Source organism: Nicotiana tabacum, chromosome 22 (assembly GCF_000715075.1).
Source record: "Nicotiana tabacum cultivar K326 chromosome 22, ASM71507v2, whole genome shotgun sequence".
Lineage (NCBI taxonomy): Eukaryota > Viridiplantae > Streptophyta > Magnoliopsida > Solanales > Solanaceae > Nicotiana > Nicotiana tabacum.
In genome coordinates this window covers 137,224,673-137,239,662 of record NC_134101.1, presented here as the reverse complement: position 1 = coordinate 137,239,662, position 14,990 = coordinate 137,224,673, and the positions used below count along the sequence as shown (strand labels likewise).

Sequence of the window (14,990 nt, the reverse complement as noted above, 5' to 3'; positions counted from 1 at the left end):
TGTTTTGAGATTTGGATTTGGGTCACATGAAATGCACACCCAAGTTTAAGAAAATAGATTATTAAACACGCGCCTAAAGAGACTATCGTGTTATTATTTTGGGAAGGCCGTGAAATTCGCTAAACGGCCCTCCTGAATTCTAAGTAATTTAAAACAAGTATTTACTGAGGGCCCCACAATTTGTATTTTTATTCGGCGAGGCTCATCTCATTCTTATTTTTTGAAGGAATTTGCAACGTCGTGGAAATGCGTCTCAGACCACGTCACAATCAATGTACCCGTGATTAGAGACACATTTTGATTTCGTTGAGATTTGGATTTGGGTCACATAAATGTGCACCCGAGTTTAGGGAGATAACATTATTAAAGGCGCGCCTAAAGCAACTAGCGCATTATTATTTTGGGGTAGGGCCGTGAAATTTACTAAACGGCCCGTCCCGGAATCTAAGTATTTAATATATACATTTGGAGGGCTACGCAATCTGTACATTTTTTATTAGGCGAAGCTCGTCTCATTTTTATTATTTGAGGTCAAACTTAAGGCAACTACGATTTTCTACTAAGGAAATCATCCGAGGTTAAAAAAAAAACAATGATTCTAACAGGTAATAACATCCATGGTAAAAATGAAAAATAGAATAAACTCGTTCATATGCTCACATTTACTTTGGGCATGCAGTAACTAAACATAGAAAAAACATTTTTAACACAACAACAAAAATTGCATTGTTGACATTCATCAATACTCTCATTCGCCTTGAACCATAATATACGAAATGAACGAAATTAAACAAAGGATGAAGAACAATAACCTTTGAACTTCGACAACCTCAGAACGACAAAACACGACCCCGACGGGACTCAAGCGGGACTTCACTGAACAAGGAACAACAACGAAAACCCCGGAACAAACTCGACGAACCGGACCTCGACTCAACTTTTGGACTTTGGACTGGAACTCGACTTCAACTCGACCTCACTGACGGACTGTTTGGTCGACGACTGTGGGGTCAACGGGCAGTGTTTGATGGCCGGAGGCATCACTGGACATGGGGACGACGAACAACAGTGGTCGTCGGGGCAGTGACGCCGTGAGGGGGTAGTGGTGCGACTGGGTTTTTTGGGGTTACGATGGGGAGGCGACGGAAAGGTTTTGGAAGGGTGACGGGCAAGCAACAGCAGTTGCTGTTTGACAGAGGCGGAGGCGTGGGTGTCGACGGACGTGGGTGGTGGCGTTTTGGACGTGAGGGAGTAGAAGAACGCAGCGACAGCGATGCCACTGCTGGTTTTTTTCTGGTGGTTGACGGGGAGGGCTACTAGGGTTTTGCTAGGTTTTTTTTGGTGAGGAAGAAGGCGATGGGGGAAGCTGGTTGCGACGAGGAGGAGGGTGGTCTTTGGTCGTTGATGGTGGCTTTGGACGAATGCAGCAGCAGCTCAGTTTGGGTGGAGCTGGAGCTTGCAGCGGGCGGCAATGGCGGTTGGCAACGAGCCTGTTTGGTGGTCTGTTTGGTGCTAGTGTTTGGTTGGTGGTGTTCGTTGGTTGTTTGGTCAGTGGTTGACGCGGTGGAGCTGCTTGGGGTGGAGGGTCTGCTGGTAGGAGTTGACGATGGAGGAGTTGGGTTGAAGGGTGGTTTCCCGGTGAAAGGGGGGTCGGGCTGTTTGGGCAGTGGTCGACGGAGTTGGGAGGAGCCGGGGTGGTGTTTGGACGGTGTCGAAGGGCAGTGACGAACGGGAGGGAGCTGGGTTTAGGCGTTGGGGGGGGGTCTCCATCGTTAGGGTTTTTAGTTGTTCTTCTTCCTTTTTTAGGAAGAAGATGAGTGAACAGTAGTCTCCAAAAAAATTCCAAAGTCCTCCCTTTTCAAAATGCTTTTGTCCGTGTATTTAGCATGGGTTTGCCATGAAAAATGAGCCCACGCGTGGTGGGGTTCAAGGCGTATGTCCCCCACGCGTGGTGGGGTTCCCCACGTGTCCTGGACACGGTTTATTATGGGCTAGGTCCAAAAATTAGGCCTAAAATCGGGTAGTTTGAACCCGAATATTATTCTTTTGCCCGGACCCGAGAAATAGGAACACGTTGCTTAACTAGTCCTATGTAAGCAAGAATAACTACCAAAAATAAGACTAGTATTTAAACAAAACTATATCTTTTTAAATATTTTTCAAGATTTAAAATAGCTACAAAATATTAATGAAACTATTTTTTTTGTAATTTTCGTTTTAAATATTAAGATAAAATATGAGGTAATATTTTTGTATTTTTTCAAAGTTAAAATGACTATAAAACCTTAATAGAACTATATTTTACTTATATTTTGTAATTTTATAAAGTACCAAAATAAAGTGCAATTTTTGTATTTTTCAAGTTTATGAGAGATACATAAACTAAAATTTATATATATATATTTTGAATTTTTTTCTTTTTGCAACGAAATAAAGTAAAAATAGTTAAAATAGCTATACTAGACCCAATTTCACATATTCATGCTAAAAATGTGAAAATTCTCGGGGAGGGTCAAAAATCACGTGCTTACAGGGGTCATTTGGTAAAACAATGAGATATCTCATGAGATTAGTTATCTCACATTTCATATAGGATAACTTGTATGGGTCAAAACCCGCCCTTATAATATTTGAGGCAAGACAATACTAAAAAAGGAACTATCGAGTCGTCGTTGGTCTAAATGAGCCAAGAAGCAGCAAAGTCCTTGGATGGAGTGGTGACATGAGCCGTAGTCGATATTTCGACGAGAGCCATAGTCGAGATGACAACAAGGGTCGAGGTCGAGGTTGAATAGCTGTAACGGTTAGTTTGTCAGGATAGGGTATTAAAAGAGAATAATCTAGAGGATATTCTCTGCATTTGTACTATTAGGGTTTCTTAGGAACATGTCCCATATATATAGAAAAAAGAGATAATGAGAGGGGCATGCAATATTCGCTTGTAAGAACTCATTGTGACAAAAAGATTCTTTTTCTCCTGCTAAGATACAAACACCACATTTTCACTAAGATTGTAATTGATAATATTCCATAATTTCCATCAGATCCGAGAATAACTCGAATATTCAAGGATTTGTCTGTCATTCATTATTGTCAGGAGAAAACATTCATCTATTTCATTTTTATTGGGTGATCATCCCTCCTATTTACTTAAATGCCATTTGTTGATATTCACTGCTATTGAGTGCTACTTTATTGCTCATGCCTTGTAGAACAGTTATTGCATGCTGTCATTACTATCTAACCGAGCCCACCCATTGATTATTGTACTCTTAAAAGTTTTATGTAGAAATATTATTGTTAACTAAGTTTAACCCCTAATTACATAAATTTACTTATTTGAACCAAGATACATATTTTTTAGTCAAACATAACTAATCCTATTATTTTATTATAAAAATTATTCCGGAATTAGCTAATACTTCAAATTAAATATAAGATAAAATTAATTCTAAATTCTATCCAGGAATTATTAACCTATTTAAGAATATAACGTATTATATTTAGTTTTTCACTGAACATCTAATAAGATGGGTAAGAAATCACTCATTTTTTTTTTTCATTCAACAATATTGACGAGCCGATTAGCATTCATTGACCATCTAAATGCATACTAATTTTTACTAATAAGATTCAAATTATGATATTTTGGTCGCTAAATTCTCTATTGAAGACCGCAAGTGACCAATAGATCCGAGCAAAAAGAGAAATAAAAGGCAAAGAAAAACATTTTACACGTGTGTAGTGATTCACGTCAGAAGCGTGATTCCGATGACTTTTCCTTTAATTACTTCCCTCCACTTTACTTGACACTTTTAGTTGGGCCTCTTCTCGATAATCACCTCTCAAATCCAAATTTCCAAAACAAACAAAAAATCCAGAGCATTATCAGAGAAAACCAAAAGGAAAATTCAATGGCGACAGAAGCACAAAAACAACTCAAATTCATGGAAACTCGTAAATACACAAACCAACAAACATACATGGAGTAGTAGTAGTTCAGTGAGAAGTAGCTACTCAGATCCCGGATTTTCCAACTGTAATATATCTCTTTCACATATTTGTCCTTTTTCTTCATTGTTTTCTCCGCTAAAAGTAAGAAGGATAGTGTGCCTGATCTGATTTCATATCGTAGGTCGTGCATCAAAAAAATAAAAATGAAAATGTGCTGCGAGACAGCGTATGTGTCGCAGCAGCAAATATAGCATCTTAAAAGCAAGGAAGAGCTCGCGAAGTTGCTGAATTTTCTGAAAATTTGCGAGATTCACTGGTTTTTCTCCTGCTCTTTTCTTTTTTTGGTGTGTGTGTGTATGTGTGTGTGTATGTGGTAATTTTAATGTTTTGTTAAGTGGAATGCTGGAATTCGATATTGAACTGCGAACAGTAGCTTTATTTTCAGCTTTTAAAGTTTGTTTTGAGTGTATGTAGGTGTTGGCATTGTAAATCTGTGGGCTAATAGTTGCAGAGATTAGCAGCAAAGAAAAACTGAGTGTGATTCTATTATGATTTTGCTATTAGGATATATGCGTCTCTATTACTGAAGAGAAAGTTGAATTGAATGTAAATTTATATTGGCATGAACCAAATCTTTTAGTTCCATACTCTCTCATAGGTGAATCCAGGACTTAAAATTTATGGGTTCGACCTTTAGATTCTTACCGGAAAACCCATTACACATTTCAAATTATGGGTTCAAAATTTTATATTTTTTGAAACTTTAGTGATTTTCCGTATCTATACTCCATGTCGAAATTGAACCCATTACCTGTACCCTCCATCTGCCACAGCATACTCTTATAGCCTCATGGAGGTTGGAAAAACCACAGTCACCACTTAACAGATTAATCATCAGAAAACAAACAGGTATCCTTTTTGGAGAGTCCTGCGAAAAAGAGGTCGTCTTATTTTTTCTTTTTCTTTTCTTGCCTTGTTTTTATTTTTTGCCTTGGTAGTGGAGATGTATAATGATGGAAATGAAGGTGAATACAAGAATTATGGAGGAACATTCCATCTGGAGAAATACTCTAAGACAGCAAACGGCCAAAAATATCTTGGAGTTGGAGAAGACACTGTGCTCTACTTAATTTCTTATTATTCTTCCTTCCGTACTGCTACGTGTTCGAAAAATATTAGAGATGATAACATTCAGAAGAACATTTAATCTACAGACAAAACACACTAGTTAACTAGTCTAAGAGAAGAGATAGAGTGTTGGATGTGAAAAACCGGTTCAAGGCACGCTCAAGATACAAAGAATCACTCAGGAATCTTCTAATGTGCACTCAAATAGAAGTTTCGGAGAACTCTTAGTCTAGGAATTCAGAGTGAACGAAGAAACGAACTCCTGAAAAGAGTAACAATGTGAAGTAGCAAAAAGATGAAGACATGGAAACACAAGATTTGACTTTTTCGCTGACCTGGCATAGGTGTTTACAGCAATTCAACTAGTAACTAACATACCTTTTAAGATAGGAAACAACTTATAACAAAGAACATATGTATCCTTTAAGAATGGATGACACCTTTTCACAACGTATTATCTCTTGTCCAAAAAGCATTTTAAATTATGAATCGCCTTTTAAATAAATGCTAACACTATGATATCCTGGAAACAGTGGGGGTTTAAAATCAAAAATGTTATTCCGTCCTTCTGAAGATCAAGAAATTTCTATTCAGAATAAAATGTGACAGCTTGGGAAGCTTATAAAATTCTTTCCTTAAACTGCTAACCAGTGTTAATATAAACGACACCAATCGGTCTTTTGGTTGCAGCGATTAGGAACACCCGAATACTCGGAAAAGCAATAACCAACAAAAATCTGTCCTGCTTTCTGCCAGTCATTATTACATTTGTTATGTCTCTTTATTCATTGTTTTCATCAAGCTGCTATAAATAAAGGGGTGCACTACATGATAAAGATGCCGTGGACGATGGCGTATGCATTTTTTGTCTGTGTTTTATTTGTCTGTTTTTCCCATTTATGGAGAAATGTTCCTCATTCTGTGCTTTTCAGATTCTTCGGGACGAAACTAGATGATGGAATCCTGTGATTGCATTGAGGCTCTACTACCAAATGATGACCTGCTGGTTAAATACCAATACCTTTCAGATTTCTTCATTGCCTTTGCCTATTTTTCCATTCCGCTGGAGCTTATTTATTTTGTCCACAAATCTGCATGCTTCCCATACAGATGGGTCCTCATGCAGTTTGGCGCTTTTATTGTTCTCTGTGGAGCAACTCATTTTATTAGCTTGTGGACATTCTTTATGCACTCTAAGACGGTCGCTGTGGTTATGACTATAGCAAAAATTTTAACAGCTGCTGTGTCCTGTATCACAGCTTTGATGCTTGTTCACATTATTCCTGATTTGCTAAGTGTTAAAACGCGAGAATTGTTCTTGAAAGCTCGAGCTGAAGAGCTTGACAAGGAAATGGGCCTAATAATAAGACAAGAAGAAACTGGTAGACATGTCAGAATGTTGACTCATGAGATACGAAGTACACTCGACAGACACACAATCCTGAAGACTACTCTTGTGGAGCTAGGTAGGACCTTAGACCTGGCAGAATGTGCTTTGTGGATGCCATGCCAAGGAGGCTTGAATTTGCAACTTTCCCATAATCTCAACAATCTATTACCTCTGGGATCTACTGTGCCCATAAATCTTCCTATTATCAATGAGATTTTTAGTAGCCCTGGAGCAATACAGATTCCACATACAAATGCGTTGGCAAGGATGAGGAACACTGCTGGTAGATATATTCCACCAGAAGTAGTTGCTGTTCGTGTACCTCTTCTACACCTCTCAAATTTTCATATTAATGACTGGCCTGAACTGTCTACTAAAAGTTACGCAGTGATGGTTCTGATCCTCCCGATGAATGGCCTAAGAAAGTGGCGTGATCATGAGTTAGAACTTGTGCAAGTCGTCGCAGATCAGGTTCTATTACTAACTTCCTTTATCTTATTAACCACTGGTTAAATATGGCTAGTTTCCAGGCATGTTATCAGGTCAATGATGCATCAGAGTTAAGAATAGTCTAATTAAGAACTGGCATTTTCACATTACTCTTCATGCGTTAGTATTGGCGAATAAAGGTTTTCATTCTTTCCAAATCAAGACAAATGACCACCACAAAATGGGAAAAGATAACGATTTTTGCACAACTACTTCATTCTACCCCTGAAGTGGTTGTACTGTATGTACCGGAGCAGCTATTTCCACTTCAAGATACACTTATCCACACTATCTTTAATGTATTTCACTTGCTTGGACTATATTATCCTTGTCTTAATGGTCTGTTATAAACTTATAATGCTATATGCACTATGCTGGTAACTATTACTTTTCAATGATAGCACATGGACTATGTGTCGCTTCTTGATTAGGTCCATTACTTTCTCCTTTCGAATTCTTTATCCAGAATGTTTTTGGTATGGTTATGTCAATGAAATTCTGTTGTTGGAAGCCTTGTGCCTTGCAACTTACTGCCGAAGCATCCATAGAATGAATAGGTAGTGCATACAGTGATAATGAACTCCTCCGTCCAATTTATTGATGATTAACCAACAAAAAGATTCTTCAACAGTACACCAAATGAAAGTTCAAGGTGAGGATAGTGTTGCCTGTAGATAAATCACTAAAGATAGTCACATTACATAAGATATAGTTTCTGCAAGAGAGATGAAAGAAAGAAGACAAACCGAAGAGATACAGTGAGGTAGGAGATGAGTTTCCGTTTCTTTTTCTTACCTCTTTTTAATTTATTTTGAAACAAAAAGGAATAGTGGAGCATAAATTGGGAACTCTAGAATGATTATGTCTTTCTGTAATCATCACGAGGGATTTTGTCTACACTGGTGGATGCATTAATTGCAGTGTGGATAGGGATGTTTAGGTGCAGAAATAGCTGCTCTCTTTAGTCAATTAGATTCTATTCCATTACTCCCTCTGACCCAATTTATATGGTATTCTTTCCTTTTTAGTCCGTCCTAAAAAGAATGTCACCGTTGTATATTTTCAGAAAGAATTTTACTTTAAAATTTGTCGTTAACCCTTAGTGAGATGATTTATAATCACACAAAACATTAAGGCTTGTTTTAGACCACAAGTTTCAAAAGTCTTCCTTTCTTTCTTAAACTTCATGCCTAGTCAAACAGTGCCACATAAATTGGGACGGAGGGAGTGTTAAATTTATGCTGGTTTAATGTTCAATCATTGCCCTTGCTTTCCAAAGTTAATGTATTAGCTACCGTAACAGAACAAGGTTGCTATATGTTGTTTTGTCAAGAACACAAATTAGAATTTGTCCCTTTCTTTTTGAATTAGAATTTGGTCACTGTTAGTAAGTGCAATCGCTTAATAGCAAACCTATCAGAACAAGGTTGCTATACATTTTCTCATGAACACAAATTAGAACTTGTCTATTTCATTTTTGAATTAGAATTCTCATTTTAATTGCAATCGGTTATCAGGTTGCTGTCGCTCTTTCACATGCTGCAATTTTAGAAGAGTCCATGCGTGCCCATGATCAGCTCATGGAACAGAATATTGCTTTGGATGTAGCTCGTCAAGAAGCAGAGATGGCCATCCGCGCTCGTAACGACTTCCTAGCTGTGATGAACCATGAAATGAGAACACCTATGCATGCAGTTATTGCTTTGTGCTCTCTGCTTTTAGAAACAGACTTAACTCCAGAGCAGAGGGTTATGATTGAGACCATACTGAAGAGTAGCAATCTTCTGGCAACACTGATTAATGATGTGCTAGATCTTTCCAGACTTGAAGATGGTATTCTTGAACTAGAAAATGGAACATTCAATCTTCATGGAATCTTAAGAGAGGTAAATGACCACAAACTTATGCATATCTAACATACACCAGTGACATGCTGATTTCCTCTAGTAAACAGGTAGTATTAATTCATTTTTTCATTGATTTGCAGGCCGTTAATTTGATAAAGCCAATTGCTTCTTTGAAGAAATTATCTATTACTCTTGCTTTGGCTCTGGATTTACCTATTCTTGCGGTGGGTGACGCAAAACGCCTTATTCAAACTCTCTTAAATGTGGCGGGAAATGCTGTGAAGTTCACTAAAGAAGGTCATATTTCAATTGAGGCTTCAGTTGCTAAACCAGAGTACGCGAGAGATTGTCATCCTCCTGAAGTGTACCCTATGCCAAGTGATGGCCAGTTTTATTTGCGCGTCCAGGTTGAGCATTTCTATCCTCTATCATGGCTAAATGGCTGTACCGTGTTTCTTGAGGAAATGTAATTTGCATACAAATGCACACTTCCAGATTTATTTGCTAGCTAGTATGGGGAAAAAGTTTGTGTTCTCGGTTCCAAAGCCAGCAAGGAATTAGGAATCGAGTCGAAATCCTCTTTGATCACTAAACAAATATTTCTTTCTATCAAAAGTGAAGATACATGTACTTTTTCCTTCAGATAGGTCATGCCCTGCAGACAGTATCTCCTTTTGGTTTCAGTTTACTTTATGGTTGTGGGAGGTTTGTTTGAAGGTTTTCTTTTCTTTTCTTTCCTTTCCATTTCTTGCAGTTCTAAATTTTCATCTTGAGGAGAATATCAATCAGAAAAAGAGATTTTTATCATTCACTTGAAAATTAATCAGTTTCAGATTTATGTTGTTCTTGTAGGTTAGAGATACTGGGTGTGGCATTAGCCCACAAGACATCCCACTCGTATTCACCAAATTTGCAGAGGCACGAACTACATCAAATCGAAGTAGTGGAGGGGAAGGTCTGGGGCTCGCCATCTGCAGACGGTATGTTTTGAAATTGTAAATTTGGTAGCATTATTTTTTCCTAGTTTCCATGTTATAAAGGCTTCAACACATCCTCTTTTTACCCTCATTTTTCTCTGTGGTATAGCTATTTATATGTTGTTTTGCATGCTGTTTTGTGTGACTTGGTACTATTATTCATGCACTCATTTGACATTTGAAACGCGGGGTGGATGCAGATTTATTCAACTTATGAAAGGTAACATCTGGATTGAAAGTGAGGGCCTAGGAAAGGGAACCACTATCACCTTTGTAGTTAAACTTGGAGTCTGCAACCATCCAAACGCATTGCCTCTGCTACCTATGGCCCCTAGAGGGAGGTTGAACCAAGGTAGTGATGATCTATTCAGGTATAGACAGTTCCGTGGAGATGATGGTGGGATGGTTGGGACCGTTCAACGCTATCAAAGGAGTTTGTGAATGACAACAAACATTGGTGACATAGTACACTAGACCAGTATTTGTGAATTTGTGTTTTATTCACTGTTCTGAATGCTCCCATGACAGTGACTCAATGTAACTACTTAATTCAGTGTCCAAAAAGAGGACTGAAAATTGCTTGCATCTTGAAAATGTCACTATTGAAATTATATAGCTAGCTTTATACAACCTGATGTCACACCTCCTTTTTCCCGAGGGGATAGGGGAATCGAAATGTGATTATTTATTCAGAGTTGCCACTTGGAATAAGTTATGGTGTCCCAAGTCACCAGTTTATTTTAAATTCCCAAATCGAGGAAATTGACTCGTATTATGGTATGCGAACACATAAGATCGGGTAAGGAATTCTGTTAACCCGGGAGAAAGTGTGAGACACTCCCGAGTTCCGTGATTTTAGCACGGTGGCTCAACTATTAATAATTGGCCTAATTATTTGATTTATTACATGTTTTAAACCTATTATGCATTTTTAAACCTTTGAACCACTTTAAAATTATTTTAAACAATTATGGAATTTGTTTGAACGAGTCGCGATGTTGTGCACTCGTTTGTTTTTGTACACATTGCGAATCACGTCACGGGAACCGCACACACAATCTACAACATGTTTATTTTAATTATTATTTGAAGTTATGGTCGGGTCAGAAGAAATGTACGCCTGAATTGGGGATTATGTATCGTAACTATGCCACGGGAATCGTACCTATAGCCACGATGATTTATTTAAAACGTGCATAAAGCAAACTACGGTTGTTCATAAATTATTTTCCTAAATTATTTTGAGATTATTGCAAGGCCTTTGATGATGGATAAGAAATCTGGAAGAACTATACATTTTAATTATTGGGAATTAGAAGAATTAAATTAATCTAAATTGTTGGAAGTATCTAGTAATTGATGGACATTTATCTTAAGGGCCATCCTATGAACTACTAACTATTGTTGAACTACTTCTGAGGGAATACCAAACCAACGTGAAATTCAACCCAGGTTCAGAATTTTAAACTGGTAAGTCAATGACTGGGCTTCCGAGTTGAGCCCAACGACATAAAAGCCCATTATAAAGCACAAATTTTAGATGGAATGGTTCATGCGAATTACAGGAATGAAAACAGTCGATATCTACTCATGCAACTGTCCAAATTTAAACGCGGACTACAAACGGAAATGGTGACCAAATTTAAAATTGATTTTTCGATCATACTCAAGATAAAAAAAATAAAATAAAAATTGATTCACAGGCTCTTGTACCTAAACATGAATTATCCACTTTTATCAAAGAACTAAACCAAACCCTGTCTACCAAGTTTATCATTTTTTTCTAATGAATCTCATATTATAAGACCAATTGTACTAAATCAAATGTCAAAAGAAAAGCAAAATAAGATACCAAAATAAATAAATAAGTAAAAGACTGCCAAACTCTATAAAGCTCACTGCACCTCAAACGTGTATCATAGCTTCGATTTTACAATAAAGCTTACTTCTATACACTAAACTTCTACTTTCTGGAATTAAAAATGCCCTTTCTAACCCATGAAATCGAAACTCTGGCCTGCCATGGCTCATGCTATTCCAAACCTCCATTCTCTCATGTAAAACACATTACTATCACACAGATTTAGTACAACTCTTCATCAAACCAAAAGTTACATGATTTAGCATCTTGGGAAGTTTAAATGTTGACTATTAACATACTTTAACAGAATAGATGAACATCAATAGCAACTGAATTAGTTTAAAAATGGTTTCAACCAAAACTTCAACTAATGATCTAATAAGCCAAGAACTGATATTGAAACACTGATATTAGCAAAAAAAAAACATATATAATCACATGTAGCAAGATGAATACATAGAAAATCGAAATAGGCATATTCATGGAATCAACAACTTAATGAACCTAATTTTTTGCATTTCAAAGAAAGTTACAGAAGTGTTTTAGCATACCTAAAAGCAGCAAGTAGCAAAGAACACAAGAATAGAAGAATAAATCTCTGAACTTGAGGACAGCTAAACCCAAAACCTCACAACAACTTGATTGAAAGGTGAGCAACACAACAACTAAAGCAGTACAAACCCAGAAGAAAATTTGTGAAAAATCAATGTGGATGATGAAGATGAAACTCTGATTTTTTTTTTGTCTAAATCTATGCTTTTTTTAGGGTGAATATGCTGAAAATTAATGTATGTGTGTGTGTGAGAGAGTGAGTGAGTAGTCCTTTATATAGAGTAGGAATGCAAAAGGATAGGAAAGAGAGGTACCAGAGAATCTGCCAGCATTCCCTTAAAATCAGGAAATATGCATCTTTCCAAAACAGAAAAATGGACAGCTGTCCAATTTCTGGCACCTTTCTAAAACAGAAAATAGACAGCTGTCTAATTTTTGGATATTTCACTCTCACCCCTATCTCTTTTCTAATCAAATTGGGACAGCTGTCCCTGTTCTAGAAACTTCTTTTAATTTTACTCTTTTAACCTTTGTATTTTTACCTCATTTCTGACCTAAAAACCTCTTATCTCATTACATTTATCTCTCACATGGACCCCAGATTGGGCGAGGCCTGCTTAAAGAATTGAGCTTGTACCTCAATCTTCTTTTTAAAATCCAATAATGGAAAAAATCTCCTAGTACACATATCAAAACCCCACTCTCAACTCCAATAATTTTTAAACCTAAAGGAAATAATCTCAGAAATTATAAAACCTAATTAGTTCTAAACTAATCAACGATGGACAAATAACTAATCTAATTTAGGCAAACAATGTTGAAGGATGCAAGTAGAACAAAGAGAAGGTTTATACAGTTTAAAACAAAGAATACTCAAAACCAAACAAAATTAAATGATTAATCTAATGTAATTATCTAATCGAGGTCATGCAAGTAAACTATTAATGCAAACACAAACCTAATACTCATTGAATCCTAACAGGTTATACACATGAACACAGAAAATACAAAACCTAGTAATTAAACCGAAAAGGTGAGAAAAGTAATTAAAACAAGGGGAGGTTGGTGTACCTATCGAATTTCCTTGGTAGAAAGAGACCTAGTTTTCAAAAGTCCTCTTGCTAAGAGACCCATCCAGAACTTGAGTCCCTGATAGAACATCTTGGCACGAGGGCCTTTGAAAAAATCAGATACGGGCTAGGGGTTCGATTTTTTTAAAGAGGGATTAAGAGAGGAGTAGAGGGTGTGATTTGGAAGGAATTTGGAGGCGGTCCACCGATGGGGTGGTTTAGGGTGGTGGGTTCCTAGGGTTTTTGATGGGGTCTGTTTTGAGAAGATGAAGAGTGGGTTGACAGCTAGGGTTTTGGATTTTCATATCTACAAATTGAAGAAACGAGAGGGAATTGGGGGAAATAGTTATGGGATTTTAAGAGAGGGGTGGATGAGGATTGCCTGGTTAGAATATGGGGATGTTTGGAGTGGCGCCGCCGCCGTGGGCGATTCCCGACGGCGGCAGACGGCGGAGGTGCAAAAGGGGTGACAAAAACAGGGAGTTTTTAGGGTTTTTGAGAGAAATGGTTTGGGAATTTGGAATAAGAAGGGTGTGGAGAGCCGCTGGTGAGAATTTGGGGCTGTTTAGAGTATCGCTGCCACCGTGGGCAATTTTCGATGGGCGGCGGCAGATGTGAGAGAGAGAGGTGAGGGGGGATGAGTGAGGTTGTTGCTAGGGTTTTGGGGGTATGGGGGGTCGGTTAGGACAGTTTTGGGTGGGGGGATGATGAGTTGGGGATCGTTAGATCACATAGGATCAACGGTGGGGATTAAGCGGGTAAAACGGGGCCGTTTGGTTTAGTGGGGGAAATCTGGACCGAAATAAAAGGGGTTTGGGCTGGCTGAAGGGAACTGGGCTCATAAAATGGCCCAAATCATTTTTGCAACAAAATTTGCCCAATTCTCTTTTTTTTTCTTTGTTTTTCTTTTCATTTTCTTTAATTTTAAATTTTAATTAAATTAATTAAAATCCTAAATTAATGTAATTTATAAAATTAAACTAATTATCTATTTATACTTTTTACGCAATTAAGCAGTTTTAAATTAATGAAAGAAAATTACTAATTTAACACTAAAAGCTAAAATGTAAAAATGAATATCATTTTTGTGATTTTTGTTTTAATAATGCATTCAACTTATGCAATTAGATTGTAAATGCAATTAAGACCTACAAATGCTATGTAATGATGATTTGAATATTTTTGGTATTTTCTATGATTTTAAAAAAGTGTTAAAAATGCATGAAAATTGCAACTAAATACAAATAATTACCAAAAATTCCTAAAAATCTATAACAAAATTAAAAACAATTAAGAAAAAAAATTATTTATTGATTTTGTGGGAGTATTTTTGGTGAGGCAAAAATTACGTGCTCATAGCTGCCCCTCTTTGCTCGGAAATATGAAGAGTTTTCGGGCAAAGATAAAGTGAGCAATTATGAACAATTTTTGCCCATTTGATACTCCATGGGAAGCATTTTGAAAAAGTTTGACCGAACCTTCCTTCGGAGGTTGCATACATATCCTTGGCTATAAAGGAATCAAGTCAGTATAGTTCTAGAAATTTTGGTAGCTGGGACTATCGGAAAACTGTGATTTCACTACTGTTGTTGCTTGTTGAGCTTCTTATTACACCAAAATAAAAATAAAAAACTAAACTAACTAAGCCTATCAGCTACGAGTTACAAGATTCCTATCTATAAATCTTCTGAAGCTTGATCTTGAGTCTTGGCTGGTTCTTCA

At 37.2% G+C, this 14,990-nt stretch overlaps 1 protein-coding gene across 2 annotated transcripts; it reads left to right on the top strand.

The window, feature by feature from the left end:
• The first annotated feature begins 3,698 nt into the window (after positions 1-3,698).
• Positions 3,699-10,415, top strand: LOC107831604 (putative ethylene response sensor 1). Of its 2 annotated transcripts, XM_075244381.1 has the most exons (7): positions 3,699-4,039; positions 4,136-4,270; positions 6,015-6,943; positions 8,479-8,847; positions 8,949-9,215; positions 9,661-9,788; positions 9,986-10,415. In XM_075244381.1, exons 3-7 carry the CDS (start codon positions 6,035-6,037, stop codon positions 10,224-10,226), a joined length of 1,914 nt encoding a protein of 637 aa, XP_075100482.1. In that variant the 5' UTR covers positions 3,699-4,039; positions 4,136-4,270; positions 6,015-6,034; the 3' UTR covers positions 10,227-10,415. The 2 variants fall into 2 exon arrangements, with proteins under 2 accessions (XP_075100482.1, XP_075100483.1); XM_075244382.1 differs by lacking the exon at positions 4,136-4,270 and having other exon boundaries at positions 3,822-4,039.
• Positions 10,416-14,990: the final 4,575 nt, after the last annotated feature.

What these genes read in the sequence shown, in the direction of transcription:
- LOC107831604 (XM_075244381.1), top strand. Translation starts at nt 6,035, where the DNA reads ATGATGGAATCCTGTGATTGCATTGAGGCTCTACTACCAAATGATGAC. An exon ending in TTCATGGAATCTTAAGAGAG is followed by an intron (nt 8,848 to 8,948) that starts GTAAATGACCAC and finishes ATTGATTTGCAG; the next exon opens with GCCGTTAATTTGATAAAGCC. An exon ending in AGTTTTATTTGCGCGTCCAG is followed by an intron (nt 9,216 to 9,660) that starts GTTGAGCATTTC and finishes TTGTTCTTGTAG; the next exon opens with GTTAGAGATACTGGGTGTGG.